This window comes from Entelurus aequoreus, linkage group LG05, assembly GCF_033978785.1.
Source record: "Entelurus aequoreus isolate RoL-2023_Sb linkage group LG05, RoL_Eaeq_v1.1, whole genome shotgun sequence".
Taxonomy (NCBI): Eukaryota; Metazoa; Chordata; class Actinopteri; order Syngnathiformes; family Syngnathidae; genus Entelurus; species Entelurus aequoreus.
Genome location: NC_084735.1, coordinates 32,028,262 through 32,050,419, shown reverse-complemented (window position 1 = coordinate 32,050,419; position 22,158 = coordinate 32,028,262). Strand labels below are relative to the sequence as shown.

Genomic DNA, 22,158 nt, shown 5'->3' with positions numbered 1-22,158 from the left:
GAGTCCTTTGAATTAGAGATGGAAAAAATAACTAGATGGTTTATCGATATTCTCCACAATGAAGTCACGTTAAAACTAAGTACACTAAGGAACATACTTTATATATACACATGAAGTGCACATACATGTAGGAATCATGTTAAATTAATATTACAGTTCGGATTAAACTGAAAAAAGCAATACAATTATTCAGGGTGAAGGTGGGCTCTAGTGTCGCTAGCTTAATCTAATGCTAACGTATAATGGACCAGCTCATTGACATGCTAACAAAAATTAGCAGGACCAATCGCAGGGCACATATCCAGACAAACAATCATTCACGCTCACATTCATACCTACAGTCTCCAATGAAGTTAACATGCATGTTTTTCAAATGTGGGAGGAATCCACTGTACCCGTTGTAAAGTTAGACGTTATAGTCGGTAGTAATGTCAAAACTAAGATAGTTTACACAGACTTAAACAATAAATGTATTGATTGACCTGAAATACCTTTCTCTTCAACTTTCTCCTTACTTTTGCTGGGTGTCCATTCCGTTTAGGTGCGCTAAACAGCACATAGCGTGTAACGTGTCTGACAGGCGATTCAGATGTATGTTTTTGTTGTTGTTGTTTTTTAAAATAAAGCATAGAGGAACATTTTGATGACATTTGCTATGGTTTTCAAACCTATTATGGTCAATAGTATGTAAATAATAGGCTTCATACAGCATATCCATTCACTATATTACTTAAATGTGTTTTCATGTGAAAATAAAAACTTTATTTTGAAGGTGTAACAGCTTTTCTTTTGCTGTGACGGTGCACCACAATCAAATACACGTAGGGCAAACCCTGCAATACTACGGCCTGACCAGACCTGACTTAAAACAAGCTTCAAAGATTTTTATGGAAGTTTTCTTGAATGTGAACATGATTTGCAAAGCGTCCCCTAACAATATGCATATTAGAAAGAGTTTCTTGGTTAGCATACTGTTTATCTTAATACTGTATAACATCGACTGTAAACCTCTTTTTGAATCATTGTCCATGTTCTATCTGCTGTATTGCCAGCAGTGCCAGTGTAGTTAAAACAAAAACACTCTTCGGTTGAAATGGCCCAGACTTCCAGAGACAAGACAGTGGGCCAATATGTCTGTGGTGTGGATTAATGGGAGGACTGGAGAAATGCTGCCGCAGTTGTGCGTGAGCAGAATATTAGAGAGGGGAAGTGAGAGAAGGGATCAGGGTGGGACAAGCAACTGCAAAAGATGGAAAAGATGAAAGCGGGGAAAATATATTAAAACATATTGAAACATCACAGACTAAAGATGTTTTGAATGAGAACTTCCAGTAATAAATACTACTGCTCTCTCACATCCCCGTTTGGTACATTATCCATCTCACTGCAGGCATTCAGGCATTTCACTGGATATTAGAATGCTATTTACACGCAGGCCTCAGCTACAGGCTGCCAAGCCCACTTCTCTGTCAAGTACCCTGGAGGAAATATCACACAAATTGTATGAGTTTGCCAGACAACTAATGTAGGAAAAGTAACAGAACGGTGTATGTTTTTACACAAACACGTTTATCATTTAGCAAAATTTTTACTATATTTATCAGTTTTGCAATAGCGATACTTATATGACTACATACCTTCTTAGAAAACTTCATTTTCTGAATTAAACACTTTTTTGCGTAAAACTGGACTTTCACCATAGGCCATCTCAGTTTTGAGGGCATCTATACTAAATCCTTTTTTTAGCTTTTATGCTCAAACTCAGAATAACTTTTAACCAACACAACATCCCAGTATACCATACTTGCCAACCTTGAGACCTCCAATATCGGGAGGTGGGGGGTAGGGGGTGGGGTGGGTGGGGTTTTTGGGGCGGGGGCGTGGTTATTTACAGCTAGAATTCACCAACTCGAGTATTTCATATATATATATATATATATATATATATATATATATATATATATATATATATATATATATATATATATATATATATATATATATATATATATATATATATGAAATACTTGACTTTCAGTGAATTCTAGCTATATATATATATATATATATATATATATATATATATTTATATATTTATTTATTTTATTTACATAAAAGAAATACTTGAATTTCAGTGTTCCGGTGGCTATCCATTAGATGGCAGTATTGTCCTGTTTAACTGTTTAATATATATATATATATATATATATATATATATATATATATATATATATATATATATATATATATATATATATATATATATATATATATATATATATTTTTTTTAATATTTATTTATTTTATTTACATAAAAGAAATACTTGAATTTCAGTGTTCCGGTGGCTATCCATTAGATGGCAGTATTGTCCTGTTTAACTTCTCCGTTCATGATGAGTATATCATTTCGGCCACCGTGTTCAATGGAGAAGTCTGTTCTACATTTTTACAGGCATCATACACCTTCCCCTTCCAACTGTCCTGGATTAACTGAAATTCTTGTTTCCATTCGTTTTGGAACTTGCAAGCGTATTTCTTCATCTTGCTCGTCGACGGCGTCGCCATGTCTGTAATTTCCTCGTTCTTCTGCTTCGTCTCCTTGTTGTGTGCGCAGTTGTGTACTCTAAAAGCCCTAGATGTTATGACGTCATTGGGCAGGCAAGCTGTTTATATTGTGGGAAAGCGGACGTGAGAACAGGGCACAGGCTGTCCCCACTCAGTCTCAGGTCCGCATTGAGCTGGAGGGGGCGTGGCCTCCAGCTCCGGCTGAATACCGGGAGTTTGTCGGGAGAAAATCTCTGCCGGGAGGTTGTCGGGAGAGGCGCTGAATACCGGGATTCTCCCGCTAAAAACGGGAGGGTTGGCAAGTATGCAGTATACTTAAAACCAGGCAACACCCTGAGACAGAGATTAGTGCATACTAAAGACCGGCCACCCCACACCCACAAAAACAATCTTGTGTATGCTATCCATTGTAATGATGAATGCACTGGTTCATATATTGGGGAAACAAAACAACCTCTAAGCCGACGCATGGCACAACATAGACGGGAAAACTCTTCAGGCCAAGACTCTGCTGTCTACCTGCACCTCAGGCAAAAACAGCACTCCTTTGAGAACAAAAATGTACAGATTCTGGACAAGGGAGGACGGATGGTACGAAAGAGCAGTGAGGGAAGCCATCTATGTCAAGATTGAAAAACCATCCCTTAACAGAGGAGGTGGTCTGCGACACCCCCTTTCTCCCACATACAACTGTCCTTTCAACTATTCTTTAAAGACTCTGCAATTTTGCCTCCAACATATAACAGGAGTTAGAAACATTCTGGTCACAGAAGGTGACCAGTATGTCATTTGTGCCATTTGTTTACAACTGAATGGAATGCTTACGCGGGGGATTCTGACTATTTTGGACTGGTAGTAGTCGATCAACACCAATCGTTCTGTCACACAATACCTCAATGCTAACGAAGGGAAATTACACTTCAACGACGTTCGTTGGCTTTGACAGTAGGATTATTCATTTGCATCAAACCAGTTGTTTTTCTCGTTACGATAGGTCAAAACCATCCTTCCTCAGGCACACCCTCCTGGTTTTGGAATATAACCTTTTGGGGTTTTGGCACCAGCTGCTAGACTACATCTGACCAATATGAGCACGAAGTGATGAAGCCTACTCAGATGAGAGGCGAAACGTCTTCCAAGACAAACCAAACAATCCAGTTGCGATCGATTGAATGCCCTAAGATTAAAATGACGTGGAGGAATGAGTACATTCATATACAAGCTGGGTAATGTTTGCTGTGGTCTATGATAATATGGCACACAAACTAAAATCAGAAAGGCAACCAATATTACAGATAAATAGTGTGTCATGAGACATGCAAATATAAATCAAATACACAGAGGACATAAGTAATATATGTATACTGTATATATATATATATCAAATATGCCTACAAACAAGGCATAATAATGAAATAGGTACATACAGCTAGCCTAAATAGCATGTTAGCATCAATTAGCTTGCAGTCATGCAGTGACCAAATATGCCTGATTAGCACTCCACAGAAGTCCATAACATCAACAAAGGTCTCCTTTGTGCATTCACGCACAGCATAAAACTTTTGGTGGACAAAATGAGACAAAGAAGGCGTGGCGTAACACACGTCTTTCTGTGGCAGCGCCACAAGTTATACATGTAAACAAAACTGCTGTGTCACAGTCCATACAACTACGGTGGTTTCAAGGACCGCCAAAAATAGTTGGACAACACGGCGCTCGCCAAATACTCTCATCAATGAAGCATAAACACAAACATGCATAACAGTGGATTTTCTTTCTAACAGTAAATTGGCTTTGCATGCAGTTTTGCAATTCCTAGACGTTAGATGGCAGTAGTGTATAGGCTATGGTGTGTTGCCTAGCAGCGCAGCTAGGAAGTAGCCTTTGCCATGATCTTTACGAAGATCCAATACCATGTGCTAAACAGTGTGTGCAAAAAATAAAATAGTGCGTCCTATATGTGGGCGTGTTGTGTGAGATCTACTAAGACTGCGTGTGCAATTGAAAATTGGTACAGACCGCCTTATTTAAATGAGGATTTTGTGTGCATATGGGGCTTTTACCACAGAGACAATCATTTTCTGAACATTCATGTTATCATGCTCCTACCTGTGTGCAATGTGTTTAACCAGCAGCACACATCTATAATCCGTAACACCTTTTCTGAATCGCAATCTGGACAACACACACAAATGCACACTGACACTTAATTCTGTGCGCGAGGCTGTAGATCGCATCACCAGCGAGTTTGTGCGTCTGGAATGACTCAAACGCAAGAAAATGCACACTGAAAGACGTCCTTTCATGTAGGAGATCAATTATAGTAATATATTTCCTAAATAAAAACAAAACGCCAGCAGACACCAAAACGTATAATTGAATTCTATTTAAACAGTTCCATAAGTCATCCAGCAGCAATAAGATTATAAAAGGAAATTGCTGAATAGTAGATATGTCAAATATTTATTTTTATTTTTGACCATCCAAAATGTTGACACACGTGTAGAAAGGAGGATTCTCGTCTGTCCATCGTCTTTCTGTGCAGAGCGAGCACTGATCCTGCAGCTGTTACGGTCAGTTTGCACGTCCTTCTGACACGTGCTAAATAAGACGCCAAATAAGTTTTGCAAAACAGTGATGAGTGTTGATAAATCATATTGCTTATGCTAAATAATTCTATTAGCATTTTCTCCTCCCAGTATTGTGGGCGTTTTGATGTTCAGCATATTTTTTGTATATCAATTAAGACAGAGATGCAAAATGGCCCTATTCTTCTCACTTAACAGATACAATCCACTTAGCCACTTAGCACAGCAGCTAGCGATAGCTCCTCTCTGCTGCTTGCTTGGTGTGTCAAATGTTTAGCTGCTCCTCAGTGTGAAAGTACCTCTCCCAATAGCCCGTGCGGATGAACCTAGTGCAGCAGATGGGTGGCTAAAAAAAAAGTTTTAAACTGAATAGCAGTGAGCAGTGAGCGAGTAGAAGCTCCATCTATCACTGTGCACAATCGTGAGGCTATAAATCTAACGTTAATGAATACAATGTGCAAAAAATTATTTCACATTATACTGGCTAACCAATTACTTTATAAGAATAAGCAACACGTTACGCTACTACTTACAACAAAAACTTAGGCAACCTTAAGCACTTTGCATGTTTAGTTTAAGGTCCCGGAATATCTATACATATTAGTGAGCAATATGTAATATTTATTACTATATTTGTTTTTCATTGCACTTTACTTCTGTTACTGTATGTAAAAACCTGCAAGGCAACAATGTAATTTCCCCATTGTGGGATAAATAAAACTCTAACCTATCCTATCCTATATATCGTATATTGGCATTCAGCCTAAAAAATACTAGAATATTAGTTTTGGACCATATCTCCCAGCCCTACTATCAAGTTTGCACGTGTTTTAGTACATGCAAACCTTAAGTAAATCAGGTCCTAATTAGTGTACTTATTACACACAAGCTGTTTCATTATAATGTGCATCTTATTTGTAGCTTTCATTACTAAATTTGGAGGTGTTAAAATTGCCATGGGAAATCGCTAATGCTTATCAGTTGCATGTATTTGGCAAAGCCAAAGTAAATTAGCATCTAGCTAGCGCATTTTGGAAAAGTGGAGACTTACTTTATGTTTGAGCGTTTTCTATCAGGCATAATGTTTGCTTTGTTGGCATTTAAAATTGCAACATTTTCTAAAAGCAGTTTGGCTAAGTCCGCTCTGACTGCTGCTTGTGTGATTTCTCATGTTTTGAATTGCTACGCGGTGGTTACCACGGAATTCGGTTAGTATGAATTACAAAAGTACCGAATCTGGTACCCATTCCTACTTGACAGGCTATGAATGCATTGACAATTTTCCAAAGCACTACAACCTGCTTTATATAGTTAATAGTGAAGTGAGTAATATTTATATAGCACTTTTTTCTCTAGACACTCAAAGCGCATTACATAGCGAAACACATTATCTAAATTTTTAAGCTATATTTAAACCAGTGTGGGTGGCACTGGGAAAGCGGGAATCAAACCTAGAACCCTTAGGTTGCTGGCACAGCCGCTCTACTAACCAAGCCACACCGCCCCCCCATTACCACGTATGATTCTCAATCAGATTGAGCCGTAGGATATCATAGTTCCATTAACCCAGTCCATACTCAATGAATCCTCAAAACTGTTTAACATGTACAGTATTTTTGACAACTATCACCCACAACCAATCATTCCCCCTGCAGCAGCACTATTGATGTCTGTTTAAGTAGTTTTACCAGTTTCACTCAATTGTGCATGCAGCACCAAACAATGACAGGCTGGACCGTGGGCGTTTATCTCCTTTTTGTTTTAACTGCTATATCCAAATAATTGGACTCAGCCACTTTTAGTGCCTGCCCCCCTGGGAGGCAATAAACTCAGCTGGTAATTTTTCCCCAAAATACTAGAATAGTCTCATAACAAATGTTGTTAACCCAAAAGCAAAGAGGAGAGGACCAGGTAAGATAAGTTTATATTTTAGCCTAAATTTCTGATTTCTTTGCCGAGTTATTGTCAAGTTTAGTTATTTTACTGTATGAGAAAAATAACTACAGTTAAGATGAAAAGAAGTTTTAAAAGCGAGTTATTATGGACTTTCTAACCATCTGTCATACAGTCAAAACTTACTTTGGGATTGCAATAGAAATCCAGGAAATAAACACGATTACTGTAATGTCCGCGCTATGGACCCCTACCCACGACCACCTAATGTTTTTTTATATTGTACATATTGGTCGTACAAGTCTATAGGCCGCAGATGAATACATTGAAATATGAAATATTTACAAAGATGTTTGTGTTTATTCACAAATGTGTCAAAAGACCTGTAACACAGCATACAGTCGCCGCACCAAAGAATTGGTCTTTGTCCTTATCCTTTTCTTGCCTTTTAGGGCACAATAGTGGTGTTGGATTTCTGATTCGTGGGGTGACTGTTTCCTTTTCCGATTGCCGGGTCGATCGCCTTCGGCTTTGGGGCTGCGTCGTATGCATTTTGTTGTGTGTTCTCCATGATGAGGTCCATAACAAGCTAAATGTCTGACTGACTGAGTGTGTGAGTGCAGTTGAGTTGATGTGAAGAATAGCCTATAAATATATCAGTAAACATACATAATATAATTATATATAATATAATTTAAAAAAAATATATATATATATATATTTATATATATATATATATATATATATATATATATATATATATATATATATATATATATATATATATATATATATATATATATATATATATTTATATATATATACAATGTATAAACAATATATATTTATACAGTTCTGAAGTTAGTGTAGTGATAGACATTAAATATATATGTAATGTAATTAGATAAAGCATCTAAATAAATTTGATATCGAAATCACTACACTAACTTCAGTTTAGTGGCAATTTTAAGGCAAAACCACATTTTTTTATTATTATTTATTTCAACTCTGTGTGCTGTCATTTAGATCGAATGCCTATGTTTTTACACGTCATCGCCGACCGCAATGATTCAAGTCTGCATATTAATTTCATACCAATTTGGAGAGGAAAGTTCGCCAAATATATAAAGATACAGTACAACCTGCAATAAAGCCCGATTTTTCCAAGGTAATCGTCATTACATACTCATCAGAATGCACACACTCAAAGCCAGACATACATAGATATGCACACACAAACAACACTTTTTTCTCCACTCAGCAGAGCATTAATTGTGAGGTAGCAACAATGAATTGTTCCAAAATAAAGAATGTATGATTTACAATATTATCAGTAAAAATGCAGCTGAGACCCCGCTGCCCCGAAAGGGACAAGCGGTAGCAAATTGATGGATGGATGGATGGATGATAAGAGACATTTCAGTTTGCATTGATTTTAACTATAGCTAAGAGACTAACAGCAACACATAACTAACTCTTGACTCCTACCTTGTTTACTTCCGTGACAACCTCCTTAAAGTTGTGTAATCAATCAGAAATGTGAATGTTTTTTATTTATTTATCTTATTTTATTTTATTTTTAAAAAAAGGGCCTTATCTTCAACAGACCAGGTTGTCAATGAAATTAGATTTGTTTAAAGGGTTTTTTAAACCAGGCCCAGTCCAGATAATGTCCAAGTCGGACTCAGCAACACACACCTTCATTCATGTACACAGAAAAAAATTAGGGAACACAACAGATTGCATATAATTTATAAACAAAATTACATTTTCAAAATAAGCATTTATGTACAGTCCAGATTATGTCCAGGTCACTCAAATTAGGGAACACAACAACAGATATCATATAATATATAAACATAATTATACTTTCAAAATAAGCCTTTGAGGACTTCTCATCTTTTTTTTAATGTTTTTTGGCATCATTATCGTTTTCAACCATGTAACTTTCTAAAGTTAGAAAATACTGAATAAATGTTTTAAAGAAAGTAATACTAAGTGAATATCTGTTTTTGGCCTTAAAAATAAACCTTTTACCGAGTACTATAATTAAATTGACTAAATCATGATTGTCAATGAACTCTCCTAAAATAACAGAAACCACATTAAGCTTCATAAACAAACCAATCCTTAAACACATTTTTTCAACTTCCACCCAAAACAAAGACACAATATGACAATACCAAAACAAATGCAGGGTGGATTCAGGCTCCTGACAACAAAATCGGCAATCATCTGACTCTGTCATATTCCATAATTTTAACATTTCCCCTGTGGTTAAGAAGTTATAAATAATTTTAATTTGAAAATAACGATTTTGCACATCGATAGTGGTTTTATAGATTAGTTTGAATATGGCATCCCATGGCAACGGGCAGTCAAAAAAGTCCTCCCATTTTCCATTTGTGTTGTATGAGGCAGCCTTCAAAGATTTCTTTATTAAATAAAAATTATATATTTTTCTATTTATTTTAGTTCCTTTTTGCCAACTAGAATTTCTTATTAGAGGTTTACAAACTAATAATTTAGTAGTTCCATAATTAATTATTTGTTTCCATCTTTTCCCAATTACTCCAGTTAGTTGATAAAATGAAAAGCTTGAGCAAGCATCACCATACATAGCTCTAAATTCATCATACTTCATAATTTTACCATTCTCATTGATAATATCATTGACAAAAATGATTCCTCTTTCAAACATATTTTTCCAAAAGAAAGGCTTTCCATCTATTACAATATTAGAGTTCATCCATGTTAACTGCTGCAAAATATCGTCTCTTTTTTCTGGCACATAAAATTGAAAACACCACTATGAGTGGATTGTTTCCTTTATGAACCCCGCCATGTTTCCCAGCAGACTCTCTGGGAGGGGATCACTTGTAAAAAAGGATACAATTTCTTTTGATACAGTACATGTTTTTTGTCCAACAGGACATTTGTGTACCACTCAATGTTTAAATACATCTTTGGAACAATTGATGCTTTTAAAGACAGACACATAGCTTCAAGGTTGAGAAGTTTCAGGCCCCCATATTCATACTCTTTGTACAAAACCTTTCTTTTAATCTTTTCTGGTTTGCCGTTCCAGACAAAATCGAAGACCCTCCGCTCATAAATCTTAAAAAAGTTTTGTGATGGAGCTGGTAATGACAAAAACAAATAAATAAATTGAGGAATAATTAACGAGTTGGCAATAGACATTTTACCATACAAGGTTAGGGATTTCCCTTTCCATAATTGCATAATTTTGTCCAGCTTTCTTAGTCGATTATCATAATTTACTGAGCCTAGATCTTCCAGATTTTCTGGGACAACAACACCAAGTATGTTAACTGGTCCATCTGTCCACAAAACAGGCACTTTGCATTCCATTCGAAAGGACGTTCCCTTTAGATTTACGATCCTTAACATTTTACATTTATCATAATTAAGCTTAAGGCCAGATTGCTGTGAAAATATGTCCAAAAGATTAAGAAGGTTCCGCAAACAATGAGGAAAAATCTTATCTTTGTGAATCAGCCTTTTCTGACATGAACTTCATCAAGAACAAACACAGAACACGCCTCACTGATGCACATCTGCAACTCACTCAGAGTTGCAGTGTCAAGTTACATACCAGAGTACAACACACTAGTTAACAGCATGCAATGCCAGGCTTCCCACTAACTGACAAAGAAACAGATAACAGATTTGGTGTCCAGTTCAAAGTGTGACATGATTTAAAAATTTGAGAGTTTACTTTTGTATTTTACATGAGTTATTATTTGTACAAACATGGTGCAAAGTAATTCATGATTTGTTAAAAAATGTTAGTGGCTAGCTAGTTAAAATGGGATATTGTGATTTCACAAGACTGTCTTAGAAGTGATCATTTGAAAATGTTCAATTTAAAAAATGTGCACTTGGAGAAAATATAAAAATAAAGTGTTGCATATTGATATTTATCTGTTTCTATATATATTTATTGTGAGAAATCATTAAGATGATCAGTGTTTCCACAAAGATAAATATCATTCATTATTAATAATAACAGATTGATTGATTGATTGAGACTTTTATTAGTAGGTTGCACAGTGAAGTACATATTCCGTACAATTGACCACTAAATGGTAACACCCGAATAAGTTTTTCAACTTGTTTAAGTCGGGGTCCACTTAAATTGATTCATGATACAGATATATACTATCATATATACTATCATCATAATACAGTCATCACACAAGATAATCACATTGAATTATTTACATTATTTACAATCAGGAGTGTGGAGGGGGGGTGGGGTGGGGGGGTGGGGATATGGACATCAAGTAGTGGACATAGAGAGAGAGAGAGAGAGAGAGAGAGAGAGATCAGAAGGCATAAGAAAAAGAATCTGCATTTGATTGTTTACATTTGATTATTAGCAATCCGGGGAGGGTGTTAGTTTAGGGTTGTAGCTGCCTGGAGGTGAACTTTTATAGCGGTTTTGAAGGAGGATAGAGATGCCCTTTCTTTTATACCTGTTGGGAGCGCATTCCACATTGATGTGGCATAGAAAGAGAATGAGTTAAGACCTTTGTTAGTTCGGAATCTGGGTTTAACGTGGTTAGTGGAGCACCCCCTGGTGTTGTGGTTATGGCGGTCATTTACGTTAAGGAAGTAGTTTGACATGTACTTCGGTATCAGGGAGGTGTAGCGGATTTTATAGACTAGGCTCAGTGCAAGTTGTTTAACTCTGTCCTCCACCTTGAGCCAGCCCACTTTAGAGAAGTGGGTAGGAGTGAGGTGGGATCTGGGGTGGAGGTCTAGAAGTAACCTGACTAGCTTGTTCTGAGATGTTTGGAGTTTAGATTTGAGGGTTTTGGAGGTGCTAGGGTACCAGGAGGTGCATGCGTAATCGAAAAAGGGTTGAACGAGAGTTCCCGCCAGAATCCTCAAGGTGCTTTTGTTGACCAGAGAGGAAATTCTGTAGAGAAATCTCGTTCGTTGGTTAACCTTTTTGATTACCTTGGTTGCCATTTTATCACAGGAAAGGTTAGCCTCTAGAATGGAACCTAGGTAGGTGACCTCATCTTTCCTGGTGATGACACTGTCACCTACTTTTATGGTGAAGTGATTGACTCTCTTAAGTTTGATGTGGGACCCAAACAGGATGGATTCTGTTTTACCCAAGTGGATGGATAGCTTGTTGTCAGCGAGCCAGGTGCAGGTTCTACAGAGCTCAGCACTGAGGATTTTCTCCACCTGTGACTTGTCCTTGCCGGATACCAGCAGGGCAGAGTCATCCGCAAACAAAAACAATTCACAGTCACATGCCGATGACATGTCGTTTATGTATATTAGGAACAGTAAAGGTCCCAATATACTGCCTTGGGGGACTCCACAGCTCACCGAGAGGGGGGGGGACACGGTGCCGTTCACCTCTACCACCTGCTCCCTCCCCTCCAAGTAAGACTGCATCCAGCTCCAAGAGGTTTTGTTAAATCCGATTGCTCTGAGCTTATCCAACAGTATAGCGTGGTTAACGGTGTCAAAGGCCTTCTGAAGGTCCAGCATGACCATGCCGCAGTATTTGCCCGCGTCCACCTCATGTTTGATGTGGTCGGTCAGATAGAGAAGGCATGTGTCAGTGGAGTGGTTAGTTCTGAAGCCGGATTGGAATTTGTACATGAGTTTATTAGTGGCAAGGTAACTATCGACCTGTTCATAAACTATTTTCTCCATTACTTTCGAAATGGAGCTGAGAATAGAAACAGGTCGGTAGTTGCCAGGTTCCAATTTGCTTCCTTTTTTAAAGAGGGGAGTTACTCTTGCTATCTTAAAATCTTTTGGTACTTGGCCTTGTGTAATTGATAGGTTTATTATGTGCGTGATGATCGGGGCAATGATGGAGGCAGAGTCCCTGAGGAATCTGGAGGGAATATTATCAAGGCCGGTGGCCTTGTTAGGGTGGAGCGCGCTCAATTTTTTAAACACCTCATCAGCTGTGACCATTTCTAATTTGAAATCATTGTTGGATACTCCTAGCTTTCTGTAGAAGGCTTTAATGTGTTCTACACCAAAGCGACCAGAGTGGTGGGACAGCTTGTTGACAAGAGTTGCAGCTATGCTGGTGAAAAAGGCGTTAAGTCTGCTAGCTACCTCCATTTTGTCTGTAATGAGGGAGTCACCCTCCTTGATGCTGATGTTGGTGAGTCTTGTTTTAAGTTTCTGGCTGCAACCAGGAAGCTGGTTGTTGAGAATTTTCCAGAGCTCACGTGGCTTATTCGTGTTTTCCTCTATTTTGTCGTTAATGTAATTTTTTTTTAAGGATTTAGTCAGGTTGGTTGACTTATTTCTTAATTTATTGCATTGCTTTTTGAGAGTTGAAAGGAGTAATTTGAGGTTGATATTATTGGGTTGTTTATCTACTTCTGTTTTACATTTTTGGTATTCAGAGTATTTCCTGTCTCTGTCTTTTATGGCAGCTAATAGGTCCGGATTCATCCATGGTTCCGAGCGGGCTTTGATCCTGACTGTTTTCACGGGAGCCATGTCATTTAGTATCTTTAGGAACGCCGTTTTGAAGCGATCCCAAGCGACATCGACCAGGTTGCTCGCGAGCACAGGGGACCAGTCCCACTCATCTAATTTTAAATTGAAATTGTCATTGGAGTATTTTTTGAGGGATCTGGATTGGGCTGTTATGTGGCCATTGGCTTTAGGTTTAGCTATTTTACGGGTGCAGAAGGTTAGATAGTGGTCGCTAAGACCACAGATCATGACCCCACTATTTTTTATTTTAGGCCGGTCTGAAGTGAGAATGAGATCTATGGTTGATTGGGTGGAATCACACACCCTTGTGGGTAGCGCTATTAGCTGGGAAAGACCGTGCAGATTACAAAACTTGCTGAAGGATCTGAAGACAGGCGCATCTTTGCGTTGAATATCTGTGTTCAGATCCCCAGTTATAATTTTCTCCATGTTGTCTGTCCCCGCCAAGCATTCTTCCAAAGCCCCATAGAAATCACTCTGATTAGGGGGTCTATAAACAGTCCCTATTAGTACCGGCTTAGCATTTTTAAATTTGATTTCCGCCCACACAGATTCCAGGTTATTGTGGTTAAGATCAGTGCGAGTTATGTATTTAATATCCTGGTGAATATACATACAAACGCCCCCACCGTGTTTATTCCTATCCTTTCTGATAACCGAAAAGTTTTGTATTTCTATCTCTGAGTCAGAAATACTTTGATCAAATTTGGTTTCAGAGAAACACAAGATTTTTACCTTCGTGTTGAGGAACATTTCTCTGATTTGGTCGAGTTTGGCTCCAGAGAGGCTGTTCACATTTAGGTGGATGATGTGTAGTCCACTGGAACCAAAAAGAGCATCAGAGTCCGCTGTGTTGTGGTACTGACCAGAAAAATTGTTGGTTATTATTGCTGTTGCAGTTGAAGAGCAAGGAGAGAGAGGAGAGAGAGGCATATTGATCGTCCTCCAGGTGAAGGGGGAGGGAGAGAAAGGGGGAGGGGAGGGAGAGGGAGGAGGAGGCCAGGTAGGGTTGCTGGGGGATGGGTTGGGTTTCCTTTTGGCGGGCTTTTTTGAAGACAAAGAGGAAGAGAATAACGAAAATGTTTGTGTAAAGGCGCCTCTAAATCCTGTGTATGGCGCGTCCTCGGCCGTCCGGGACCGGGGAGAGGTCGCGTGGACCCCCGCCATCTCGTGCAGTTCCCCGCAATCACCGATGTCTGGGTCGCCGTCCACCGCAGCCGCCGCGTCGTTCACCGCCGCTGAGTCGCTGCCTTCTCTGATGACCGGGTCGTCCTCCACCGCCGCCGCCGAGCCTCCGACCGTGTCGATGAACGGGGCGAAGTCCTCCGCCGAGCCGCCGACCGCAGGAGCACAGGTAAGCTTGAGCTGAGACGAGCCGGTAGAGTTAATGGTAAATTGAGCAAATTGGCTATTTCTGGCAATTTATTTAAGTGTGTATCTAACTGGTAGCCCTTCGCATTAATTAGTACCCAAGAAGTAGCCCTTGGTTTCAAAAAGGTTGGTGACCCCTGGTTTGTAACATAACATTTCCTTCTCGTCCCTCAAAGTCACACACGCCAAGAAGCGTTAGTGTCAGTTTGAAGTGAACCTCTCATCCAAACGATCGGGTAATCCACCTTAATTCACCTTAAAAAGTAAAACATTTTTATTATTAGTTCCCACAAGCATACATATCTCACTCACGCTACAATACACGCATCAATAGGGACTGGAGGTCGGCTGTAATGGCTGACCTCCTAATTCTAACTACACAGTAGACACTCTGTGGGCCTTGTACACATGCATGTGGGGGGGTCGGGGTTCAGCCCACCCCTCATTGCCTCGTCGGCCGGCGCGGATTGCGGGGACTGCGGTCTGGTGGCCTGCCAGGCTTTTATTCATTTATTATTATTATTATTTATTTATTTATTTATTTTAATTTATTTTTTATTTTAATTTTTATTATTTACTTATTTTATTTTATTTTTATTTTTATTTTATTTATTTATTTATTTTTATTTGTTATTATTATTATTTTTAATTTAGTTAAATTTTATTTGTATTTTTTGATTTATTTGTTTATGTTTTATTTATTTTTGTTTAATCTTATTATTTATTTGTGTGTGGCGGGCCTCGCTTCCTGTTGGGTGGGGTCCGTGCCCGTGTGGCCCGGCCTTGCGCTGTGGGGTCTCTGTTGGTGACTTGATGTGGTGGCGGCGCGGTGCCCATGTCTGGTCTGGATGCTGTGTCTTGGTTGTTTGGGCGGTGGTGTGTTTGTGCGGGCTTGTGGTTGCCGGTCGCAGTTTTTTTTTTGATCGCTTTGATTTGATTGGGTGGTGCTGGCTGTCTGGGGGTATTGCGGCTGCTGTTTCTGCTGCCGTTTGTTTGTGGTGTGGGCGCCCGTGGCTGCTGGGTCTGGTGCAGGGGGGTGGCTGATGTTGTGACTGGTGGCAGCGCGCGCACGTAGTGGATGTCGGGGCTGACAATCTGTGTATATGTATGTATATGGGTGTGTATGTATGTATGTATGTATGTATGTATGTATATATATGTGTATGTGTATATATGTGTATGTATGTGTATGTATATGTATATCTGTATGTGTGTGTATGTGTACATGTGTATGTGTATGTATATAGATATGTATGTATATTTCTGGGGGTACGTTCTGGGCCTGCCTGTCAGGTGGGGGTCGGCGCCTCAGGCTACTGCATCCGGACTGCGTGTCTGGAGCTCCTGGGTCCCACCGTCCATCCCTTCCGGGTGCCCGTCTTGGTTGGGGCCTGCTGGGTCTAGTCCCTGCGTCTACTGTGGTAGCTTGGTGCTGCAGGGTATTCCGAGGTGCTGCGAGTCGGCCAGTTGTTGGGGTAGTGACCTTGTGTGTCAGCATGTCTGTGATCTTTTTTTAATTCTTTTTTTTTAAATATATTTAATTATTATTATTTTTATTTTTTTTAAAATATATTATTAATGTTATTATTATTATTATTATCATTATTATTTTATTTTATTTTTTCTTCCCCCCCCTACCTCAGGGGAGGGACTCGGCGGGGGTGGGGGGTGGGCTCATGGGGGCCAGGTTGCCGGTGGGGTGGGGGCGGTCTTCCCGTCCGGTTGCGGCGGGTCTCCAGGCCCCTCGGGCGGTGCGTCCCGCCTTTCTGCCCGTGTGGGGTGTGGTCTCTCGCTGGCTTGGGGTATGGCTGTCCCATGCTTTTCTCGTGCCTTGTCCTCTGCCGGGTGCGTCTGTCTGCTGCCTGCTGCCTGCTGCTGGTCCTTGTGGGCGGCGCGGTGGGCCGGGCTCTGGGGTTCCTGTCGCTGTCCGGCTTGGCTGCGTGGGGGGCGGTGGTCCCTGGTTCCCTGGGCACCACACCTACTGTTTGTGGGTTGGGCTCTCGGGAGGCTGGGGCCGTACTCTGGCTCCCGCACACACTGGGAGTCAAATGTATTGTACATACAAATTCACATATATTCCCATACATACATACACACATACATAGGTACCTACGCTCCCACATACATACACAAGTACAGTACATATTTACACACTCAAAGTTCGTACATCCACACGCACATTCATTATACAAACATACACATACTGTACATATACATTCACTGTACAAACATACATATACACTTACTGTACATATACATACACTCACTGTAAAAACACATATACACATACTGTACATATACATTCACTGTACAAACACACATACTGTATACACATGCTGTACATATACATTCACTGTACAAACACACACTGTACATATACATTCACTGTACAAACACACACATACACATACTGTACATATACATTCACTGTACAAACACACATATACACATACTGTACACATACAAGTACATATGCACACATACACTCATGCACATAATCACGTTTCATCAAACATATATTAATGTTGTTGTCCTAGGGTAAACTGGGTATAACACATGGCACACTGACAAAGCTTAACCTAATGTTACTATAACAATCTACAAGGTTAATGTAGGTTGCTTCTCTTTCTTCCCCTCCATTTTTCTGCAATCTTTCGTATCTCAAGTTATCATTACGTATATGTATTGTTGCAATTGAACAACTGTATTGTTGATAATAAAGGTAAAGTATTGATATTGTTCATTATCAATAGCGCTATTTCTATTGGTATTCGTATTGCTCAATTTTTAGTGTAATAATGCTTATTGTCATTTCTGTATTATTTTTTATTTTTTCGCTAACTGCTTATTTGCTATTACTTTTACCATCATATTAGTACATGTCGTATTTGCTGATGTTGCTCTATTGTTGTTGTTGTTGTTGTGTTTGCTGTTGTTGTTTTTGTCTCTCTGTCTAATCCCCCTCTTGTCCCCACAATTCCCCCCTCTGTCTTCCTTTTTTTCTCTTTCTATCACCTCCTGCTCCGGCCCGGCTGCACCAAATGATAATATAAATACATTTAATAAAGTCAAATACAAATAAGGGAACAAGAGAAGTATCCTACCCTTCTCTTTTGTAAAGTAAATCTGAACTGCCGATATGGGCATCTACATCTACTATATGATTCGCCTGAGAAGCTGGACAGGACAAAAAAAAAAAAAAGTAAAACATTTTAATAATCATTGGGTCTTTTTATTTATATAATACACAGACATACATCGTCTCTCACTCAAATACGTCTGTGTACAACTTTACCACAAATAACAATTCTTATTGTTACAAAATGCACACCACCTAAAATACTAATTGATTTGATTAACTCATATTATATAATTGATATAATATACCATGTAAAAGGTCTGTGCTATGCACATAAATGTCATAAATATAGGACCGATAAAATTACAGATGAATCCCGGTATCGATAAGTAATATTGATATGTGTATTGATACAGATAAAATTCTAATGATATACATTCCTACTGCTGAAATATTTTATTATAATGTTCACAAAGTTCAGTGACCAGGTTGTGTGTGTTATGTGAGACCATGTATTTTGACTTTCTGTGTTGGATATAGTTTATTTGCACCATGAGCGGGGAAAGCTTGTTTGGATTGGGTCATAGAAATTGATGCTATTACGTTTCAGAGTAAAACCTTTACCAAGTTTACAACCGTCGTCCACAAGATGGCAGCAAGTGTAAACCAGAAAATGTTGCGGGCCAAACTCCTTATTAAACTTGTGACGTTTCGTGGGCCAGATTGAAGACGCTGGCAGGCCGCATTTAACCAACAGGCCATAGTTTGGACACCACTGCACTAAACAGACACACTTTTGCCTCAGTGCTCCTAAATGTGCCAAATTGACAGCTCTCAACAATGTTTTAAGACCAGTTATTAACAACAACTTTATAGTTAAAGCATCTGGTAGTACTTTCAAATTCCTTGCTTTATCAATAAAGGCCAATCCTTAAAATGTAACCCAATTCACATTCCTTGAGGACTATGCACATTTTTAAAGCTTCAGTCGTTGTCCAATATTTTATTGCTGTCAGTTATGTTGCTCTCAAATGTTTTTGACAAGCCTCACTTTATCAAACATGGCTCTCAAAATACTTTGCTGCAAATTTAAAGCAGAAATGCAGTAGTATAAATGGAAAAAGTGGAGGGTTGTTTCAGATAAAATAGATTTGGAAGAGACCCCTGTGATTTCAGATTGCACGTTAAAAGGATGTCTTTTGTTGAATGAAGTTCAGATACACACCGTGCAGGTAGTCAGTTTAAAACACATACAACTTTACTGCACTGTTTGTGGCTCAGCTGTCTTACGCATATTTGATTTTAATTCAGACTGTGCCTTCTCGTTATGTTGCTTTATCTAAAATGTAGTCTTTTGTTTGACCGTTGTTCTTGTTGCCTCTTTCCCAGGCTCTGAGAGTGGCTTTAAGGATTGGGGTTATGCCCACGTCAATGGCTCTGTTTTCTTTAACCTTCTGTTTTGGAGAGGCCCTTGTCCGTGTCGGCACTGTGACTGGGTTTTTTGGCAATATCCTGAAAGTCAAATCTGTTCATTTAGATTCAAGTGGTGACCACAGAACAGACAGCAGCCAATTGTCATGCTGTGGCTAAACTAGTATGTGGGAGGCTTAATATTCTGTGCAATTCTTCCTTTCTTAACATTTACAAAGCTGATTTGGCCTATATAGGTGACCCCACGGGGGAGAAATCTGACCAGTCCACAGAAGACAGAAAAGCATGATAATAAGTCATCATGAAGATAATTGTATTTAATTTGGAGAGCACTTTAAAAAAATAACCAATGTACCAAAGGGCTGTTCAGGATAATGAATTAAAAACACAAAAACTAACAAAGACAATATTATATACACTGTAGTCAGTCCACAACATTTTGCATTAAATCAGGTTTGCCTAAATGCTTTCTGACATAGTGAAATGGTGATGCATGTTCTAATTGATTCCATGTGAATTAGTGGTTATTTTTGCTCACTGATTTAATAAATATTTTTTTAACAGTGCCCTAGAAACAATTTATGAGGGAATTATGTATTTGTGACTAATGTGTGCACTGTAGCTCTGAGTTTATTACATTATAAACTACATTTTTTCCTTAAATGTAACATCTACAGTACAATAAATAGACTTTTGATTCACAATACATTAGACTATAAAACATTGTTGTCATGTGGTACAAATATTCATTTATCAGTCCTTGTTGCACAGCTTAACACTGGTTCTTATGGGTTGGCGACCCAGCTGTGTACACCCTGGGTCTGGTCTAAGTAGGGGACAAAGAATTTGAATGAGTAGAGGGAAACCTGGGAGAGATGCTCGCTGAATTGCCCAGCCCTCCCTGAAGCGGGACGGCAAGAAGCGCTTTTGCTCTCATATGCTCAGAGCTGCTTTTCGCCCGGCCCTCAGCCATTTTGGAGCGAGGAAAAAGTGCCTGCCTCTCCTTCTCTCACTACGTGGTGTAGATTTGGAAAGACTTTGACTACGTATTTGTAGAAGTAGAGGACGCATATTTCGCAGCTCGCGTTTTAGAGATAATATGTTAGTAGAGGTGGAGGGGGGAAACATCTTCCACTTTATTCTTTTTTTTTTTCTTCAGTTTTCTTGCTTCTGCTTTGTTCCTCTCATATGCAGTTCACTTTCACACTTGCTGTGCCTTAACTCTCAAATTAAGTAGATTTACTCCTAAACACAAAGGAATATGTCCAATTTTTGCTTCACTAAGGAGAGACGGAGCTGCAGCCAAGAATCCTGCTGGGATCCAAAAGAGCCATGCAAAATGAGGCACCAAAAAAAAAAAAAAAAAAACACCACCCTTTGCCTAGTCACAAATTCCACTTTCTCTGTGGCCAGCACTGCGACTCCTCCTCATCCACATCTTACTGCTTACAACATTTTGCCATTTCTCTCTTGCCGTACATTTTTTTTAAACGATTTAAGGATTTTGAAGCCTGGAAAATAAGGACTGAACAGCTGGTTAGGATGGCGTAAAACGAGAGGATGTTTTCATCTACTTGTGGTTATTATTTGTCTTTTTATTTACTTAACTGCTAGTAAATAATTTTTTTAGTTCTTTTTCTCTTTAAGCTTACGCGTGTTTAAAAGTTCCGACAACGTGGGTGCGCTGATATCTTACCTGTTATTGTTAGTCTCTCCTCTTTATAGTCTTACACTCAATTTGTGGTGTTTTGTGTTTGTTTCACAGGCTTGTAGATTTACATCGAAGCGCTGGCCTGCACTGGATCTCGAAGCGGGAGTCCATCTGACACCAGAGGATGTTTGATCGTTTGTGTCCAGCCTGTGCCCTGTTGGTATGTTGGCCATTTGGAATACTTTCCACTGTGCAGACTGGGCGGCACAGAGGCTATGATATTTTGTTATTACTTTAAATTTTAGACGATATATTAAAGGCTAGAAAAACTGTACTAATGCACATAATTTGTCTATTTTGCTCTATTTGATACTAGTTCATGTTATTTTTATTCCCAGAATGAGAATGTTTTTTTTACACCAATATAATACTTTTGAATTAGATTTTTTTCATTACATTTTAATAATGTATGTTTTTTCGTAACAGCCCACATTAAGAAATTTTAATTATTTTAAAATATCGATGCTCGTCAAAAACTCAATGTCATTTAAACAATACTTCTTCATTCAACTTGATTAATGTATTTCACATTTTCACATGATTATGATTGGAATTTCTAATTTCTTTCACTGCATTTATGGCCACGTTTAGAATTATATTTCCTTTTAGAAACAATCGCTGACCACAAACAATAAAAATCAAATTTTAAACAAAGCAGTCATGAGCTTTAGTGTATCGCGATTTATTATTACAAAAACATCTGATTTGTATGAGCTCAGCCAGCCTGTTTTTGTGTAGCAAAGTTTAGCATTGTATTTTTGTTTCTGCATGACGCCATTTGAGACCAACAGCAGAAAATAGACTCTAGTGAGTGACATGAGCAATATGTTAATAGGGTTGATTGGTTCAAGGCAATATGATGTTTTCCCCCGTGTTTGCTCCTGAAGTGATAATGCCAGCTGCCACAAACCCGTAGATCCGAACTTGTGGTGACAGTCTGCACAAGCTCGTATCTACAGGTATGTGTCTCCTTGGCAGAAGCAACACCTGCCGCTAAAATCATGTGG

The 22,158-nt window shown here is 38.9% G+C and overlaps 1 protein-coding gene and 1 long non-coding RNA gene across 3 annotated transcripts in view; one reads left to right on the top strand and one right to left on the bottom strand.

The window, feature by feature from the left end:
* The window catches only part of LOC133649697 (uncharacterized), an 89,945-nt gene extending 68,307 nt beyond the window's left edge, over nt 1–21,638 (top strand). For both annotated transcript variants that reach the window (XR_009826122.1, XR_009826120.1), the window contains exon 6: nt 21,206–21,638. This is a non-coding gene — a long non-coding RNA (uncharacterized LOC133649697). The remainder of the gene's footprint in view (nt 1–21,205) is intronic.
* Nucleotides 11,097–19,072, bottom strand: LOC133649502 (uncharacterized). The gene is made up of 3 exons (XM_062046091.1): nt 19,061–19,072; nt 14,295–14,924; nt 11,097–11,240 (listed from the first exon to the last, which is right to left on the bottom strand). Exons 1-3 carry the CDS (start codon nt 19,070–19,072, stop codon nt 11,232–11,234), a joined length of 651 nt encoding a protein of 216 aa, XP_061902075.1. The 3' UTR covers nt 11,097–11,231.
* Nucleotides 21,639–22,158: the final 520 nt, after the last annotated feature.